General features: G+C 40.3%; 1 protein-coding gene across 1 annotated transcript in view; it reads left to right on the forward strand.

The window, feature by feature from the left end:
- Nucleotides 1-19,937, forward strand: part of dars1 (aspartyl-tRNA synthetase 1) — a 31,867-nt gene that overhangs the window by 782 nt on the left and 11,148 nt on the right. The window contains exons 2-9 of the mRNA XM_067603208.1: nucleotides 2,988-3,090; nucleotides 5,079-5,108; nucleotides 5,465-5,522; nucleotides 7,279-7,371; nucleotides 8,584-8,686; nucleotides 13,973-14,075; nucleotides 14,739-14,819; nucleotides 17,398-17,457. Coding sequence (XP_067459309.1) covers nucleotides 2,988-3,090; nucleotides 5,079-5,108; nucleotides 5,465-5,522; nucleotides 7,279-7,371; nucleotides 8,584-8,686; nucleotides 13,973-14,075; nucleotides 14,739-14,819; nucleotides 17,398-17,457 — 631 coding nt within the window. The remainder of the gene's footprint in view (nucleotides 1-2,987; nucleotides 3,091-5,078; nucleotides 5,109-5,464; nucleotides 5,523-7,278; nucleotides 7,372-8,583; nucleotides 8,687-13,972; nucleotides 14,076-14,738; nucleotides 14,820-17,397; nucleotides 17,458-19,937) is intronic.

Consider the following 19,937-nt stretch of genomic DNA (forward strand, 5'->3'; position numbering starts at 1 on the left):
GATTACAGTACATAACAAAAAGATATCTTGATAATATCTTCAGCCATGTCAATCTGCGCTTTAACTGTTTCATTACATACAACACATCATAAAAAGTTCAGATTTATCTACTAAGTTGGCAAACCTCAACCTGTCACGTCGTGTTTATGCACATCTCTCTTCTGTGCTCCTGCCAGTTTACCCTCTGGTCACGTACCGTGTCGTTTTCAGACAGGAAGGGTGTCAAGTCTGTCTGGTTAATTAGCTATCTAGTTACTTTTTAACTTAATGTAGAAAATACAATGAGTGACCAGAAAAACAGAAATCCTCTATGGTGTAATGCGATGTAATACACCAACCCTGCACTGAATACTACCTGATTCAAAACTTTCATGTTCGGTTGAGATTTTTGCATTACTATTTACATTTTACATCACTGTTATGACCTGGACTGCAGTTTATTTAAATGTTTCTGATATTTTGCCTATCACAAGCATTTTGTCTTAACTGTTCCTGTCCATTTTGTTGTCCTTTTATGGTATCATAATTTTTGTGACTTGGGGGTGTAATGAACTCATTGGCCCATGCCATCATGTGTTCATGTGTTAACCGAATGTTGGCAGTCACCAAATATAATAAGCTTAACTTAGCTGTTTAAAGAATCCGCTGCTGCAAAGTTTGTTTGTTTGTACTGTTTCGTAAGCAGAGTGTAGGTGTTTTGTGGCTAGCTGTTCCAGACAGTCAGACTGATCTAACATGCCTGGGGGATAAAAAAGGGGTTGTTGATTCGGTTTAACAGATTCAACTGATACATACAAATAAACCGACCTGAGTGTATTTTGTTTGGTCTAGTTTGTTCTCTGAGTGCAGTCCAGGTGACTAACACAGCTGAATCAGATTGTACCAGTAAGCTACTCATGCTGTGTGTGTGTTTGGGTTGTTTGTTAGTTCCTTTGATGCAGCAGCTATGCTCTGGAGCAGATTACCAAAAAGTAGATGCTCAAGTTTAGGTGTTATAAAGAAATATGTTACCCTAATGCATTTTTTTTCTTCCAAAAGTTAAAATATATCATTTTGATTTTAAATTCAAGGACTTTGGCTGCAAGTTGCTGTAAATAGTGGTGTCAGTTTGGCAGTACTTAAAGTGCTAAACCTTGTCTGAAGTCTTACCTCGGAAGTCAAGGGCATTATCTGTTGTGAATTTAGTTCCTTGTTTAGACTTTATAGCTATTTATAGTGGGCCTTTGGTCCTTGTTGTTTCCTATGAGTAACCCATGTTGCTTATGGGCGTCTTTGAGGTCTGGACACCTGGACTGAGAAAAACCAAACAGCACTTATTCATTGACCTGCAGTCTTAGCCCACGTCTACAACAGTTCATGCGAGGCTCGTTTGGAGTGCAAAGTTCAGTCTGTTTGATTATTAAGTCTGCGATCACATATCTTACTCCACCATTATCTTTCACAACCTTCAAGGCTTTGACCTAAAATAGACGTGTCACTTTCTCGGTAACTAGCTGATACTGCCTTAATGTTGCACTGATGTGGGCCACCATAAATAACTTGTATTGCAGTATTTTTAATGTACTAAATAATAAGGCACATTTGTTGAGCATTGTTCTAACATCAAAGTTAAAATATTAAATTGTTGAACATACAAATGATTTTGACAGCTTACCCAGTTTTATAGTAGTTTTCGGTGCAAAAGTTTTAGGCACTAAAGTAGTGAGTAAAGTAAAGTGGAGATGCTCTCAAAAATAATGCCATGAATAGTTTTTATTTATCAATTAACTTCAAACAATGTTCAGTTAGTAGAAGAAACCTAAAAGGAATCAGTACTGTATTTGGTGTGAGCACATACTTTGCCTGTAGCGCCAGTTCTCCTCGGTACACTTAAACATACTTTTTCAAGGTACTTGACATGTGGGTTGTTCCTGCATCTTGGAGAACTCGTGCCACTTCTTCTGTGGATTCTGGCATCTCAGTTGCTTCTGTCTCTTCACGTAATCCCAGACTGACTCCATGATGTTGAGATCAGGGCTCTGTGGGGGCCATACCATCTGTTGTAGGACTCCTCGTTCTTCTTGTCGCTGAAAATAGTTCTTCATCTCTCTGGCTGTATGTCTGGCGTCACTGTCAAGCTGCAGAATAAAGTCGGGACCGATCAGATGCCTTACTTGATGGTATTGCAGAATGGATAAGAATCTAAATATCTAAAGTGCGATTTTGAAAAAACACCTAATGGTGATTATTGACTGATATGCAATTGTGATATGATTTGCGTTATTAGAGGTAATGATACTTTTTAACATCATTATTCTCATTTTCATTGAAAAACATAAAATGATTATGGTGTGATTTTTGCAGGGATCTGTGCAAAACAAAAATGTTTTCTTAAGTCTAGAATATGATGTGTAGGCCAGGACATCTCTGCAGCACAAGAATATTTACTTTAAAATGGTGTTTTAACACACATTTCACATTTAACAAATATTGCGCCTCCTGTGAGATATATATGTGTGTTTATATCGATGTTTGTTTGTTTCTATCATCTACTGAAGAGCGTTTGTTACTACTAAACCACACTTTTCTTTATAGGAAGGTGTCCCCCGCTTATCAGCTCTGACACTGCGTCGTGCTATCTAGGCTAGTGACTAGTGTTGCATTTAGCAAAACACCTTTAAAGGTAAAAACACCTTTACTTTCAGATATGACAAAAAGTTATCAAAATGTGATCGTCTGTGTTCTTCACAAATGAGTAAACAAATCTTCTCTCTGGAATCTCTGCTTTCAGCCGCTCTCCAACCCACGTCCCTCCATTTGCACAGGCTACACCTGTTATAATTTTAAAAGACAATGGGATTAAAGGCAGTTCAGACTTAAAAGCTAGACATGACGATGGTTCAAAATTGGTTTTCCCAGGCGGTCAACTACTTCCTTATGGGATGCAAGAGAAATAGAAGGTGGAAGTTGACTTAAATGTTTATGTTGTGTGTTTCTTCCTGTTCCAGGGCAACAGAGGAGGATCAGCAGGGCCCGTCAAAGAAAGCCCTGAAGAAACAGCAGAAGGAAGCGGAGAAAGCTGCAAAAAAGGCTGAGAAACAGGCCAAGCTGGTCAGTGGTGCCTTCTTTTTTTTTTTTTTTTTTGGGTTTGTTGTTTCACATCCGTTGCCCCCTCTTACAGCTGGTAGGGCTGTGACGTGCAGCTCTGTGGGCATTGTGGGTCCAGGAGGGTTGGTTGGCTAGCAGGGGGGGGGGGCAAGAGTATCCATTGTCTAAGTATTCCTGTCATTTTGGCTTTGTTTATGTCCACCCAAACAAAGTGCTATTTTCCTCTACACTGAGTGCACAACATATTAGCAGCTCCTTCTTAACATGCAATCACTCTACCCAGATAACGTCTCAGGCTTTCATTGCCACTGAGTGGAGAAAAAAAGTGGCTCCATCATTCACAGACTCAACAGCATGACCACTGACAAGTTGACATATTTGCAAACTGAGTACTGAGTACTCTTTATGTCCAATGAACCATGCAGATAAGTTGTCAGCGTCAGAGTACACGTGTTCTTCCACAGTTCAAACGCAGTGCAAAATTTCTATAGCAGCGCAGGCATCTGCATTTCACTGCCACAGATGCCGCTGTAACAAGTTAAGGCTTGCACTGATTCAACTTTTTCTCTTCATATACCAATACCTATAGCCTACTTGCTGATATAGAGTGCTGATCCAATACCTATAAACTCTTTTTCACAAATTTAAAATATGTACTCCCTTGCTCCATTGAACTGGGATCATTCTTATATGTTAATTGTTATTGTAAAACATAACACCTTAACTGTAAATGGAGACAATCACACACCATCATTCTTTTTTTTAAGAATGTGCCGCTGGCAACTGCCACATCCAGAAAGAACCACATCCTGTTTTACCGTAAAGGCATATCACTGCCTTCACATTTCAATGCGTTTATTGTAAAACCCTCGCAGGCAGTGATGAGTAGCTCATTGCAGAAAATATATGAAGTAGAACAGAAAATATTGAAGTATATAATGAGGATCAGTGATGTTTGGCTGATAACTGATCCGTTTTAAAGGGTCGCTATCGGGGCCAGTATAGGTTCATCCCTAGATTTTTCCATTAGACAATCCCTCAAAGCAAAATTGGCAAGATATGAATAAGGAAAACTGTATCCGTTGTTCGGAAAACGTGTCATCTAGCTCGGCACTGGCTCGTCCAAGACGTAATCATCAGTCTGCCATGATTCAAGTGGCTTTTATTGGCGAAAGCTGCAAGGTATTGTGCTTTTCCACCTGGATTCACACAGTCAGCATGTTTCATGGAAGAAGGCAGGAACCTCTGAACCTCTGCTGCACGGCCTCGGGGAAGATTTGAAAGCTGAGCTGAATGTTTATTGAGTGTTAGCAGTGTTATTTTCTGCCGTTCACTTTTTACGCCGACACTTGTCACTTTAGTTGCTCCGGCGTTGGTCTGTCGCTTCATGGCTATTGCAGGTCTATATTAATAGATCTATCAATATATACATACAGTGGATCATAAGCTGCAATGTCATCCATCTTGCGACTGGATTATCATATCCATATCAAGGATGGGCGATTCCAATTCACTCCACCACCACCAGCCGTTTCCATACACCAATATCAATTTGCATAGAAAATGGAGGTGTAACTTCGCCAGGACTCATCCTCATCTCACACAGGGAGCCATTTGCCTGGAAATCAGTGCAGAGATAAAGAATGTCTGTCCACTTATGCTGTTTCTATTACAAAGTAATATCTCCCACTGCCATTACTCATTGTCTATGATGTGTTAGAGCAATGTGTAGAAGAGCCGTGCGTCCCAGAGATCTGAGGCTTAGCTCTAGGACGGAGTCAGGATTTATTAATTCTATTCAAATCCCTGATAGCACGAGATGAAAACACAATTTGCATAACTGTTGTAGCAAAATGTTACTCCATTTGAAGCTGAATGTTTTTTTGAACATTTTTTTTTTATGTTTGAATTCAGTAGATCGTGCTCTTGGTGTTATTTCCTGGCTATTTGCGATGCCCTTTAAAAACCCACATCACCTCTTTGTTTTTCAGGCTGCTGAACAACAAAGCACAGAGGAAGATGTAAGTATCACAGCACTCATCCTCTAAGACCAGTTCCCCGACTTGACTCTACCTCTGCTTTCACACCTTTTGCAACATTTTGTATGCAAATGCCTGCACGCTGAACTTTGTGTGTTTTATATTCTCTCGATCATTTTCTCCTCTCCTCGTGATAAGCATCATTATCTGTGCTGCCTGTCTGTTATCTCAGCTGTAGCAGACAGACTGACGCTTATGAAACGAAAGTGGTGAAGTTGCTTTTGAAAACAGTGGAGAGTTTATGTGAATACACTAAAAGCAGTGTGATGTTTTGTTAACAGTTTAAGCAAATGATTGATCTTCTCTGCTGTAAGATGATGTGCTTTTTATTCTTTCAGGACTTTGCCAAGGACCGATATGGTGTGTCAGCAATGGTCCAGTCCCAACAAAAACTGGGTTAGTATAGCAGCTGCTTCCTCCACTCATCAGCCCTCATAACAGCCAACCCAAACATCCAGTCACGACTACAAAACAGATCAATTCGATATTTTTTCTGCAAATGGGGACACATTCATCTTGATGTGCATCTGTTTATTGACCATATAGACCATCTTCTCTGTCATATTAATAGATATTGGAATTTTTAGGAGTTGTTCAATGGGTAAAATCAACATTTAGCTCTTTCCCTATGTCTCCATGCATGACTTTTTTATGTGTTATGTTATTGTGTGTCTGCTGTCCATGTTGCAGTTCTTTCCCATACTTGTTCACAATGTCAGTGTTGTGAAAGAAAGACTCGGGTACGTTTCAGAAGCATTTGTTCATTCATTGTCATGCAGTATGAAGATGAATTCTCACACGCACATGAGACAGGAAACACAAAGCCTTCCTTTTTTGTTCAGAGAAACATCTCGTTTTAATATTTTTTTTCAAGGTGCCAGTTTAGGTGGGGTGTTCTTTATCAGTGAGTTGCATTGCACTCAGCTTCCTGTAAATCATCTGACAGTTGGCAGAAGTGGAAGTCTTTCCTTGAAAATAACCTCTTCAAAACTCACTGCTTCACAAACTATTGTGTCTTTTTATTTTATTTATTTATTTTATTTATTTTATTGTATCTCTGTTTGGTAGGATTGTAGATTCAGAGGAGGGTTCGACAAATAATTTTATTTGAAACTGGGTGATGAAATATGATGCAGATATAAACAAGGTACCTTTAATCTTGTGTCACACACAAGGACATTGCAAAGTCATTATTGCACATTATTGATATAAAAGTCACATATGAGTCAGCTCGATGTTATGAAACGCAGGCTGAACACAAAGCATCGGGATACGAGAGGTATAAATGGCATATTGCACTTGAACATCCACTCTAAAGTCGAGGAAATTAACATGATGAAAAAACAAGGCATCCAGAAATTGAAAACACGCAGCAACCCTCAAATTATGTTTTGATACAAGATGACATCCTCATACACAACTTCTCAGATTACCATAGTCTGGCTGTCAAAAGTCACAGATAACACAGATACAACCGATTAACATCGTAAAAAAATTCTTTCTCTCCTTGCGTCACGAACGCAACGGTGTCAGTGATAATTGTAGTGACTAATAGTGTGTGATAAATCTCGGGTGAACGCGACAGAGGCAGCAGGAAGACCTGCCGAGGTCGTCCATCTGTCTGGATGCTCTTTCAGCTCGAGTGGCAGCAAACAAAGTGGGGCCTCGCTCACCTGCATGCCAAGCCCAGCCGTGGGGACGGGGTGTGGGGGTGGAGGGTGGAGGGTGAGGGCTTTTATGTGGGTTTGACGCAGAGTTCTCAGCCAAAAGGGCGGCTCTGTTTTCTCCGGTGTAGCCGCGGTGTCTGCCTCGTCTGCGTGCTGATAATAAGGTAAAAGCATGCCTCTGAGTGACACAGGTGAAACTGGAGTCAATTTGTCATGAAACCCACAGAGAATAGGAGCGTTAGACAGGTTTTCAGCGGGCCTCCTAGTGTGTCTTATTTATTAGGTACATCTGTAATTTGAGCCTTGTATTTTGTGTACGTCTACACACGCACATGCATGCTTATTCACATTTCTTTCTGCCTTTAGGAGGGTACGAGGTGGGGTGGGAGTGATGTGAGGTGGGGAAATAGACCCTGATTTTTCTTTTGAAGTATTCACGTGTGTGTGTTTGTGTGTGTGTGTGTGTCTCTGTGTGTGTGAGCCAGACAGGGTGTTGGTGCTGGTCCAAGACCTCACTCCGGAGAAAGCTGACCAGCGTATCTGGCTGCGTGCCCGGGTTCACACCAGCAGAGCCAAAGGTGAGATCACCCCTTCGTCTTTGTTCACCTTTTTTTTTCGGCTTAGAGCGTTTTTCTTTTGTGCGAAAGACACAAACAGTCCAGATTAGATGACCTCTGGTCTAATCCTTGGTGTACTATAGGGATATACATCTAAAACTTCTGCCCTTGGGCCAGTTCTTCACGTCACTTTGTTCTCTTAAAGACCAAACAACAATTCCAGTTGCCTTTGACTAGGTGCTTTTAGATTTCCCATGACCTAGATGACCGGCATCACCTTCTTCAGTTTAAGCAACACTGAAGGTCAGAAACTAAAAACAAAACACTTAGCATTTACTGAGAAAATACATACCAAATAGTACCCCAGTGTGAAGTATTGAGAATTTGACATTTCCCCCTATTGTCTGCGATATATTACTCTGTGAAGAATTGTGCAGACACTTAGAGAGCAGTTTTTTTTTCTCCCTCCCTTCTCATGTTTAGCAAAGTCTGACGACTTCAGGGTGTTTTTAATATCAGAATAGTATTTCACTGCCAACACTGAGATCAGATAACCTCTATTTGCTGGGTTCTAACTACTGGCAGCTATGCAGTTGCTCTATTTGAATACAATGAACCCTCTCAGGTTTGACAAGTTATTACAACCCTGCATGGAACACTTTTCTTGCTTGATTACAAATAAACTGAGGTCTGAATGATGACCCGTTTAGCCATTTCCTTTCAGGATAACTTCCGGTGTCAAGAGTCACTTCCTCCCCCACTCATGTCTTTCATTCTTTCTGCTCGCTGTAAGGATGTCCGTGCGGGCAGAATAACATCCTGATTTGGTCTGGGATGAGGTGCATCTGTTGGTGGGATTGTGACGTTGCTATTATCCCCACCACCCTCCTCCTTCTCACAGGCTACAAACATCAAAGTACCTGGGTGGTCCGACTGTCTGCTGCCCCAGGATTGTGTTGGCTAACTTGTTTACTCTGTTCCTAGGTGTGTGGTGTTTGTTAGGAAGGTAGCAATCACCCTTTCTCCACACACAGGGCTCTTCAAAGAGAAGGATCCATTCACAAATGTTTAACACTTAAGATGTCCTGTTCTGTAGATGACAAGGAAGATCAGAACCTGTAGACTGAACAAACTTGCATTACTTCAGACAGACCGTCTCAACTTTTAATAAGATATGCCCAGAAACGGGTTTTAACAGCCCGACACTATCAACTGTTGTTGTTTTCTTTTCAGGGAAGCAGTGCTTCTTAGTCCTGCGTCAACAGCAGTTCAACGTGCAGGCACTAGTCGCAGTGGGAGATCGTGCCAGCAAGCAGATGGTCAAGTTTGCCGCAAAGTGAGTACAGAGACTGTGCTTCCTGTCAGAGAGGGGCAAAACAATGGTGGGAAAATCCTGGGCCCTAATCGTCCACCGATCCATTTTCACACATACTGAGAGAAGTGGAGGCTTGGGGAATCAATCATTTTGTTACTTGACAACAAAAGCTGGCTGTTAACACGGTGGGATACAGCCGTGTTTTAATGGAGCGGTTCCTGTCGAGATGGTAGATACAGCAACTTGGATCAGAAGAAATACTTAAGAGCCAAGCATCATTAGTCATGTTAGCAGTATAATTGTAGCCCATTACTGGTAGTCTATGAATGAACACGAATATCGGCGGATATGCACTTTATTAAAAGGGCTAAAGTGGGAAGACTGATAATCTCAGGAGGAATGAAAATGATTGTGCATTTTTAAGCATAAATCCACATAAAAAAAGTAGCCTTGTCGTAATTTACTGAAAAACATACAGTACATTCATCAAACAATGATGTTTTCATTGTTTGACAAATTCCATGCGTTTGCAAATGGAGAAGCATGTTTTTACGCCCTTAATTACCTTGAATTAGATAAATTGCACAGCCTCAGACGTTGCTAAATAAGGAAAAGGACAACACCTACAACCGCCAGACCAAAATGACAGTTAGACATTGGATAATAAAGAACTTGGGCAATTCAGAGATTGCAGCAGTACTGTTTTAAAACAAGCCTACTACCATGTGGACCGAGAATACAGAACAACTGTATACTGTTTCAGCCTTCCAGAGAATCATACAGAAAGTTTGAAGAAACTGTGGTTGAAAACTGTTAACTGAACAACAAGTCACAGACAATTAAAAAAGTCTCAAACAGAAATGGGGAAATTTGTTGATCTAGACAGTGACCTCATAAACCAGACCATAATGCCAGTTATGACTGAGCATTGACAACAGCACTAGTTTCTCTCTCCAGGTTCCTCTCTCCAGACCATGTGGGACTCAGCAGCATTTTGGCGGCAAAATAGTCTGTTATAGTCTTATGAACATTGAACAGTTATTATTCTCTACAACAAACCCATTATTTCTTTATTTTATGAAATACTTAAAGAAAGCAAGACCATACTGTGTATTCAGTATAACCAGATTAACTATAAAACATAAAAGAAGTAAATAATGAACGATGGAGTTTATGTACACACCTGCCTGAGTCAGATGTAAACAAGTTGGAGCTACTAGATATTTAATGAATACCCCAATGCATAAATTACTATGTTACACTCATTCATGTTTCATAAATGAGATCCAAGGAGACTCTTGGCAGGTAGTTGCAGTACGTTGAGATTTACAGGAAGCTAAACTCAAACAATAGTGCCATTTTTCTAATGAGAGGAAGGTCAACGCTGCTCAGACCTTAGTCGACCTCTGTCGCTTGAACAGACTGACCTCAGTCTGTTAGAGCGTGTCAAAATCCCCTGATCGCACCATAGTTCCTCTCAGTCACTCAGCTGACCTGGTCCCAGCTGTCATTGAGATTCAGTTTCAGTTTATGTCATCTTGTAACGCAGCGTTTTTCAATCCCGGTCATGGGGCACCCCTGTTTTAGATGTTTTAGATGTTTTCACTGCTCCAATACACCTGGTTGAAATGAATGGGTCGTTATCAGGCTTCCGCAGAGCTCGATGACGAGCCGATCGTTTGAATCAGGCGTGTTGGAAGAAGGAAACATCTAAAACGTGCAGGGCAGGGGTGCCAGGATTTGAAAAACACTTCTTGTTGTGCTTTGTAGCTTCACAAAAATCATAAAGACCAATGATTTCAAATTGTCTTTTGTTTAATATTGTAGAAAGTTGAATGCATGTCACACAGGAAGTTGTTCTTTCATGTGTTTAGGACATCACTTACATTTCAATATATTTTTGTAACGGTCAGATGATTTCATTTATGTGCAGTGCTTCCTCAATCTGGTTCTGCATTGTTGTGGTTGGCAGTTAGGCTATTGTGTGACACTTTGCTACTTAACAACAGAGCCAGTGAAAGGGATGATGCGGTTACCAAGACGACACGGTAGTACTTCAAACACTCAAAAATCGCAAAGTCACGCTGCAATTTAAAAAGTTTCCAAGGGAATGCTGTTAGGATCCAAATATTACTTGTTTTTTTTTATATTAAAATCTTTAAAAACAAGTGGCACTCTCACTTCCTTTGGCTTTTCTGGCTCATGTCTTATTTCAGACACTTTGGCGTGATGATTGACAAGCAAAGTAAGACCCTGGATTACAAGTAAATCCTCTCATAATCACACTGAGGGCAGTGATGACATTGCTGGGGAAATCTCCTTTCACATATTGTATGTCCAAGTCATCCTCCTCTCACTCGCACAGTTTAATTAAGTGATCTTCAGGCTCTGCAACCTTTTACTCCGTTCAAGTACCTCAGAAGCGCTGAATGTAAAATAGAAGAGAACTGTGGCCGATTCGGTCTCTGAAACTGGGAGCGTTATCTCTGCATGTCTTGAAAAAGCATAAAAACCCTTTAATTTCATTTCCTCAAAAAAAAGCCTTAGTTAATAAGTCTAAAAGTTTTAATTATATTCTGCTGTAGTCAGTAATATTAGTTTTGAAATGCATCTGATCGTGGGCTGTTGGGAGACGTTATCTAGAAACTAAAAGTGGGATTGCTGATGAAAGTAGATCATGGTCTCGTTTTCCATCATACTTTGACCTGTATGATTGTGAAACGATTATTAAATTGCATTCTATGTTTGTCTAAAACAGTCTTTTAAAAAAGTCAATTTTAATCCTTGTGAAACCTGCAGAAATCCTGTGAGAGGTGTGTTAAAGGATAACAATAATCCTGTCTGAGTGTTGTGTAGTGTGAATTTTGCAAGTTTAATTTTATGTTGAGTCCTCTGATCCAGTCAGGGTGTCTTGAAGACTTGCTGATTTGGATCACACTTGTTTAAAATAATCCTATTGTGGTGCGGTATGTTAGACCTTTGATTGCCAAAGAGAGCTGAGCTGTAGTATGGCGTACTAGACCTACTGAAAGTACTCTAAAGGGTCAGTTCACCATATTAAAAAAAAAAAAACATACTTCCCCACTTATCACTTGTTGTATGTAGCCATGCAGCTACTTTGGGTTTTATTTTCTGTGATTTTTGAGATATTAGTCACTGAGATTTCTGCTCACTTCATTTCTAAAATAACATTTCAAAAATTCATCAGCAACATCTCTTTGCAGGAAGGGCTGTCTTTAAACTGGATGTAATTTGGGTAAACTAACTTTCACTGATTTCATTAGTAATTGCCCTACTACATGTAATACTTCACTCATCAAGTCTTCAAGAACAATGCCCGCTGAAAGCACAGCCTGTTGTTTTGCAGCCATGGCGTCATCCGGATCTTTTATTTTTTGCAGTCAGAACTGGTCAGAAGTGTTGAAAGTTTAAGAGAGATCTCAGCTTCCGAGGGTGGTTTTGTTTAATCTTACCGCTGGTACTTGTTCTTTGTGGGCTTCGAGGACTGAAAACATCCATACATGTGAAAATCTTGTGTAGTTTGTCCCTGGCTCTACTTGCCTCTGACATGAAATTGTGAAGCATTATTAGTGGCCACTTGTGTATTTGATGGCTAAAGTACCAATATGTTGAGATTGTTACAATTTTGGCACTTTGTAACAGTTTTGTCAGCTCATGTCTGATAAATTCAAAGAAACAAGTTTAGTATAGTATTCCTAGAGTAATTCTATGGTATTTAGAGTATGGTAACAGTTATCAGAGTATCTCTAGTAATCCTAAAGTTGCTTTAGTTGCCTATTTTCACCCTTTTATATCAAATCTAACCAGCATTGGACCCAATTTAAACCCATTTTGTGAGCAAAGCTGCACAAACCAGTCAGCGTTTTTGTACCTGGGGCACAGATTTAGTATTAAATTGGTCCTTCTCCTCTTTTCTCCCCGAGTAGCATTTCTCATCTCCATGTGATAGTGTCAACTCTCAGTCTCGAGTTAATCAGTCTGCTCTCCTCAGTGTGTCCTGAATGTGCTGTCGCCAGCCTCTGGGCCCCGCAGAGGAAGTTATTAATGCGGGGATTTATTTATCTAACTGATCTCCTACTAGAGGGGAAGGACTATGGCAGCAGCTGTCATGGGGCCGAAGGGACAGCGGTACCCCAGTGTTCTGTCCCTCATTAATGCTTTTTAATGAGGAGGAGTGAAGGATTACAGCAGGTTTCCCATCTGGCCTCGCACCACATGACAGTGTGTGTTGTTCTTCATATCTCTGATGATGCTCTTTTTTTTTTCCAGTGAAGAACCTGTGTAAAAAGACTGTGCCTTGTTTTTAAAATCCCGAGAAACAAAACTGAAAATGGATTCTTCTCACAGGCTGTGGTCAACTTTGATTTGTTTGTTGGGGAAATTCTTACACTTTCTCCCCCTACTGTATCAAGCTGTTTTTGTAGTAGTCTTGGGTACTTCCCAGGAGCTCTCAATATGATGTAACACTTTTGCAACAACATGCTAATCAACAGTCTCGAAGCTAAACAATCCCCTTTCAGCTTCTGTTTACTGTTTACCTTTGTGACTAATAAAAAAATGACTAATGGACTCATTGAAAGTTATTCAAATGAACTATGATGATGCACATTACTATGATATACAGTATATTGTCATCTGCATTGAAATTAGCTGGTGCTGGTTTTAATAGTACAGCTAACATTTAATTAACCGTTTGGGCCTTTATACTAAATCACAGTGTGATGCCACTAGACACTTTTTTTGAAAAGCAAAAAGTGAAATCAGCTTCTTTTGAAAAATAATGTGATAGAAATCATTTAGGATTCTCCAATTAATTTTGAAGTGAGTACAATTTGGATGTGATTTTTTTATTTTTATCCCTTTCCCCCCAGCAAGGTGAACAGATTTGTCTAACTTCAGATTTATGAATCTCTTCTCACACCTCTGCAGCCTGTTGATTTGAGCATAACAAAAGTGAAATACATCCGTGTTGAACAGTAAAAGGTGACTATGGTTCCGATAGCTCTTGCGGCTTCTCAACTAGCCCTTTCTCACCCAGTTAGCAAATGTCATTGCAGCAGTCGAAGTTTGAAGGTGTTAGGAGATTTAAAAAAAAAAAAAAGCCTTGCAACCCACCACCCAACCAAAATCACTACCCCTGCACATCACACGTCGAATATGAAAACACACGTCTGCAAGTATCACTTACACTTTATTGGAAATATTGTTCTCACGCTCCCTACACAGATGTGTTTTGTTTTATAAGTGTTACATAGATTGTTAACCCCCTCCAACTGTCTCCACCAGTATCACCAAGGAAAGCATCGTTGATGTGGAGGCGGTGGTGAGGAAAGTAGAGCAGAAGATCGAGAGCTGCTCCCAGCAGGACGTCGAGCTTCACATCGAGAGGGTGGGCACACTTTTTCAAACCAGCCATCAAACAAACACACACACACAGTCTCCTCTACACACCTAAATAATTATTCACACAGAAACCACCACAGTGTCTTAGCATGCAAGTATTTAAACTTCCACACACAGTAATGCACTAAGCACTGACATGCATAAAACACACAGATGTGCTTGATTGTGTGAGTCAGACAGGTAGTATACTCTCATTTTAAACTATTCACACAGTGCCGCATGTCACATAGCCGTCAGTTGTTTATGTTGTAATTGATGCATGATATTGGTTGCTTTTATTTTAGAGCATACATACAATTTGACAGGTGGGTGAGAAAACATCAGGAAGAATATAATGCAAAGAATATAATGCGTCTCAAAAAAAACCAAAACAACAGGTATGGCAGGGCTGAGTGGATTACATTAGATTATAGAGGTGTTATGATTTAGCATCCGCCACCTGTACGCATAAAACCCAATAGCACGTTGTCAATAATTCACACACAGAGGAGGTGTTAACAGAAAATGCTGTCGGTGTCATTTCACTTTAACTTTTTGGCCTGTATGTGGAGTGTGGGTACTTTCCATTTTCTCTACATTAAATGGAAACGTTTGTGGCTTGTCACACCTTGAACTTCAATGCTCCTTTTTTTTTTTCTCCTTTTAACAGATTTTCGTCATCAGCCAGGCAGAGCCTCGTCTCCCCCTGCAGTTGGATGACGCTGTCAGGCCCGATGCAGATGGGGAAGAGGTGAGGACAAATGTAGGGATAGATGAGAGGGGCATGAAAGGCATACTTCACCCGACACCTCAGTGCCATTCTCTCCACTGTGAAAATGTGAAATATTGGCTGACACCCAAGGCTGATCTTATGTGTTGTTTTTCAATGAAGCAATGCACTGCAATTTCACTCTGATGATTGTAGAACAGCTTAGCTGCATTAGGTAGGTGATTAAGGCACTCTTAAGAATCCATAATGCAGTATTTTCATAACAAAATATTGCCTCATGTCATCCCAAAGTTCAGCGTTTTTAGCTGAACAAAAGAAAAATCTAACCACCAACAATTTAAGGGTGTCAGCGCTTTAAACGGAACAGTGTGAACCTCCGAGTGTGGTATATTCTCAAGGTGACGCTCTTTACTTTCAGGTGCTTGTGGCACCAGTAAGACAGCTCAGTCTCAGACACACTTCTCTGTGCTCCAAACTTTGCTTTAATTTAAAAAAAAATTCTGACAACAACTTCTCAGTGTGAGAAACAGGAACGTTGTATCCGTCTAAGACTCACACTTACATTATGCGTGACAGTACTGGATAGGTTTGATCTGACTGTGCAATGACAACAACATAATTAAAAAATGTAAGCCTTAATTTATCTCTACACTTAATGTGAAAAGCAGAATTGTAGCATATCCACAAAGGAAACAAACTTCATCCTTCACTGAATGAAGATCGTGTCTAACGAGAACAGAGACGTGTGTTTTTGGCAGAATCAGGGATTGGATAATTAAACTTGGTTAAACTAAACAAGATCAAGAGCAAAGTGGCTCACACTAATTAATATCACATTCATCACGTTCAGTCTATAATCTCACCTCGTTTGATTCCCTCCCTTTTCATGCAAAATGTGCTTTCATAAGAGCCGGCAGCCAGGGCTTACAGAGTCCTCTGAATTCCAATTAAGGAGTTTTGTGAATCAACGCTGTTGCACTTGTCGCAATTATTTGAGAGAATTGTGATGCAAAAAATAATCCATTATTTTTCCCACTCACGGTGTAGGTTGTCATTTCTGGCTCTTACATTTTGTGGCTGCTGCATGTTAACAGTGATATAGTTTGATTCCTGATTTCTTTTCAATTCACTTTTATACATTTTGATACAGTATCTATTATCCAAAATTGTATAACAATTAAATTACCCTAATTCTGTGCTAATAGCTACTTCAGCAGACATTGTATCTTGTCAAACAAGTTAACAACACTAACGCTAAACAGGTTAGCAGAACTAGCTGCACCTTGCTGGCAGTTATTGGGCCTCGTTTTGGGAAACAAAATCTAAAGAATCTGAATTTGTTTGAGTTCTGAATCTGAGTTTGTTTCTATTAATAGATTAACGCTGTTGAATAATGTATAATGGATGCAGTGTAGCTGTGGTTCCATCATATCCAATATTTAATGTTATATTACTAATTTATATGTAATATTATGAGCAAATAAATATATGGGTCGCACCATGCCAGAGACAGCTGAGAGCCCGTCTTTGTTTATCCAGTAAGCCTATCTCTGCAGCTGCAGCAGCGTCCCAGGTGTTTTCTGCCAGTATTCAACATGTCAGTCACACACTTGGAGCAAGCACCTGCCTTCCCAAGAGTAACGGGGCTTAACAGCCCTGTCTATGCGACTGTCTGCCCATCTAACCTTTTGTCCCTCTGCGTGGGGCTTTTGGGAGCAGGATGTGGCTACACAGGCTATTAGCTCAAACCCCCAGCCGGCCCTCTGAGGAAGCCTGACATCCACGACCCTGGAAGCTGTGGTTCCTCCTATGATGAAACATTTACTCTTTCATTTGTTTTAGTTTTTTTTTTTTTTCTTTTCTTTTCTTTTCTCTCTTATTGCCCTGATATCTCTCATTGCAGATGGCTTTTGTTGCAGTTTTACCCAATAATAGTTGCTGTATGGAACAAAGCAACCACATTTTTTCACTTGTTGGTGTTTAAGCTATATGATCACAGTATTAGTGCAGTGCTCAGTGTTTTTTATTTTTATCATTAATAATAACACGTGGACCAGTTTTGTCTTTGTGTTTAGAGCTACAGCTGATATTTGAGCTAGGATTTTCATGCTAAAAATGACTGGTATTGCATGTTTTTGTGTATTTTCCTCCTTATGAGGTTGGAAAACCCTCTAAAAAAAGCATTTACACATCACTTCCCACAAAAACTTACCTTGCGAGACAGCTGGATTCGCAAGATCACTACATCACAGGATCACACAAGAACCCCTCTTGTCAGGTTTCAAGTTACGCGCTCATGTCCGAACCACCGGTGATTCAGACCCATTGTGAATCCAGCTGCCTCACGAGGTGAGACGGTGATAGACACACGGTCCATCCAATCAACTGCCAAGTACTTTTTTTTGAAAGTGTCTGCCCTTTTTCCAAATAGTTTCCATGGGCAACTTCTCAAATGGTTCTGTGTAACAAACACATCTGACACATCAGGTTACACAAACTCCCCTGTGAAAAGAAAAGGAGCTGAACACTGACATTGTTGAATATTTCATAGTTGGAGGGTTTTTTGGTGTTTTGATCATGTTTTTTTGTTTGCCCTCAGGAAGGCAGAGCCACAGTCAACCAGGACACCAAGCTTGACAACAGGGTGATTGATCTCAGGGTAAGTTGCTACCAACCCTGAATACGAGACAAAGCCTGCAGAGTATTTGTCTCGATTTGTCCTGATATATCTAATCTCACAAGTGACATGTTGATGTTGGAGGCTTGTGTAGTTGTCTGGCATGATGGGAAAAAAAGCTCCTAGTTCAGATATTTGAAGCAATACCTATTTTTAGGTATGTGCCGTTTAATAGATGAAATAATCAGAAACCTACAGTATGAAGCACCTTTCATGTTTGCAGATGAACTTCCTTTACATTTAAAAAGTCAAATTGCAAGGGAAATTTAAAGCTCTTTTTTACAAGAAAGTGAAAGCAGACAACCTTATAAGCCAAGTATGTCAAAATGCAAACCACTACTACGAAACTTATAAAAGGAAAGTCTGTGATTTAGTGTGCTGACGCTATCTTGCCCTGTGTGGCAGATATGCTACACCTATGCGAGCAGCAGTAAGCCGCAAAGTGCCACATTGTTTTTTTTTATCTTTTCCTCCCACAATGCATGATGCCACATGCAGGAAGGCGCGAACATCACACCACAGTACCGAGCAACAACACCTGTTTCTGTAACAAGACACTCGGAGCTCATGGACAGTTTAGAGCCCAGAGAAGCTATAAAGCGTTTGCCACATAGGCAGGCAGACAGACACTCCAAAAGGGGACCATAAACCTTCTCCAATAATAAGAAGTCCCCTTTCAACTTGGCCATCCTTAAAGTCTGTGTAAAGGAAAATCAGAGATTGCTTTTGAAACACATTATACATGTTAGAAAGTAATTGCTGAAAACATGTGAAAAAAACTATGAGCTATGTAGTACTGAATTGTGGAGTTAGACATCTAAGCTGTTTTTCACCATTTCTTTGTTCGTGATTTGTTGGGCGTGCCTAAAACACCCCCTCCCCCCAACACGATATAAGAACTAGACTGCTTTGATTTGGCTGGGTGTGTAGTCTGTTGTTTTTCGAGTGGCAGCCCGCAACACCTTCATAGCAAGCTTAGCATTAGCATCCTGATTTATGCTGCGGTCACAACAGTAGATGTAAAATCTCTGGGCAGATAGAAAGGTCTACACTTAACTATGAGATATTCTAGGTCAGCAGAGCAGTGCCTCTCAATAATGGTGTTGTCTGTGCACCAAGCTTTGTTAACATAAATGCACAGTCCCCCCGCCCCCCCCCCCCCACACACACACACACACCCTCTTCGGTCTTACCGGAGTCATTAGCTGATATAGCTGCCCTGAGAATGTTGCACCCCGGTAGCTCAACAGCGCTATTGGGGACGCTGCTGTTAAGCCATGTTTCCATAAAAATCATGAAGTTGCAGTCCATAATCCCTGTCTGGATTATAAGGGGCTTCTCACTCGGAACACAGTGGAAAAGTTTGCTTTGTTCATTTTAATTTAGTTTGTATGAGTCATTTGGCAGTTTTTTAGTCGCCTGTCATCCTCCTGACTAGTTTTTCTGGTGTTGAGTAGACTCACAATAAATCCTCTGTTAGTAGTGCCGCTGTTACCTCAGTATTATAGACATGTATGATATATGAGCATCAGTATCCTTCAGTTTGCCATGTATTCATTTTGTTGTGCTTGACTTACTCAGTTATGACATTGGTGTAAAATTCTTGCATAACACTGCCATATCACTCATGTTACCGACTTATAGTACATCAAACAAATACAAACAACAAATGCAGAGAGACTTGACATGTAATACCACAGAATGTAATACAAATATCTACTGGCTAAATAAATAAAAGGAAGAACAAAGGTGGGCCCATGAGTTGGGCTGATGGATTTGGGTGATTATGGTGTGATTTTTTTGCAGGGATCTGTACTAAACAAAACAAAGTTTAAACAAAGATGTTTTTTTGAGTCTGTAGAATATGATGTGTAGGCCAGAACATCTCTGCAGCACAATAATATTTAATTTAAAATGGTATTTTGACACATTATGCTGTTAACAAATACCTTGCCTCCTGCAATTTGACAATCGCAGTAGGCCATATTTCTAAAATTTCTATTAATTATGTGGCCCATGAACAAACCCTGGGAAATATTTAAACTTTCATCTAAGCTATGAAACCAGACTGTGGTAGATCACCACCGCAGTGTGGTTTCAAGCCAGTAATGTTTCCCACACAGAGGTCCATGTTCGGGTGTGTTTTTCTGAGGCTCCATGTTGTGAGGACACCACCATCAGATAAACTACCAATGTGAGGAGAAACTTGCACTAACCAACCTCCCACGTTGATACCCACACACTAGAGACGTGTTATAAACAGGAAGTGCTCTTCAGTGCATTTAATGCTTTTTGTAATGTGGTCCTGCACAGGGTGGGTTTCCCAGGTTAAACATGTGGCACAGCCCACTGTGTGATGTGTGACACAAATGAGTCATAAGAGTATTTAGGGTAGAATTTGGTTCACTGCTTTTTATAGGTTTTGGCAGCTGTTAAGTATTCATATTGGAAACGAAGGAGAA

The sequence above is a fragment of the Thunnus thynnus genome, chromosome 11 (assembly GCF_963924715.1).
Source record: "Thunnus thynnus chromosome 11, fThuThy2.1, whole genome shotgun sequence".
Taxonomy (NCBI): domain Eukaryota; kingdom Metazoa; phylum Chordata; class Actinopteri; order Scombriformes; family Scombridae; genus Thunnus; species Thunnus thynnus.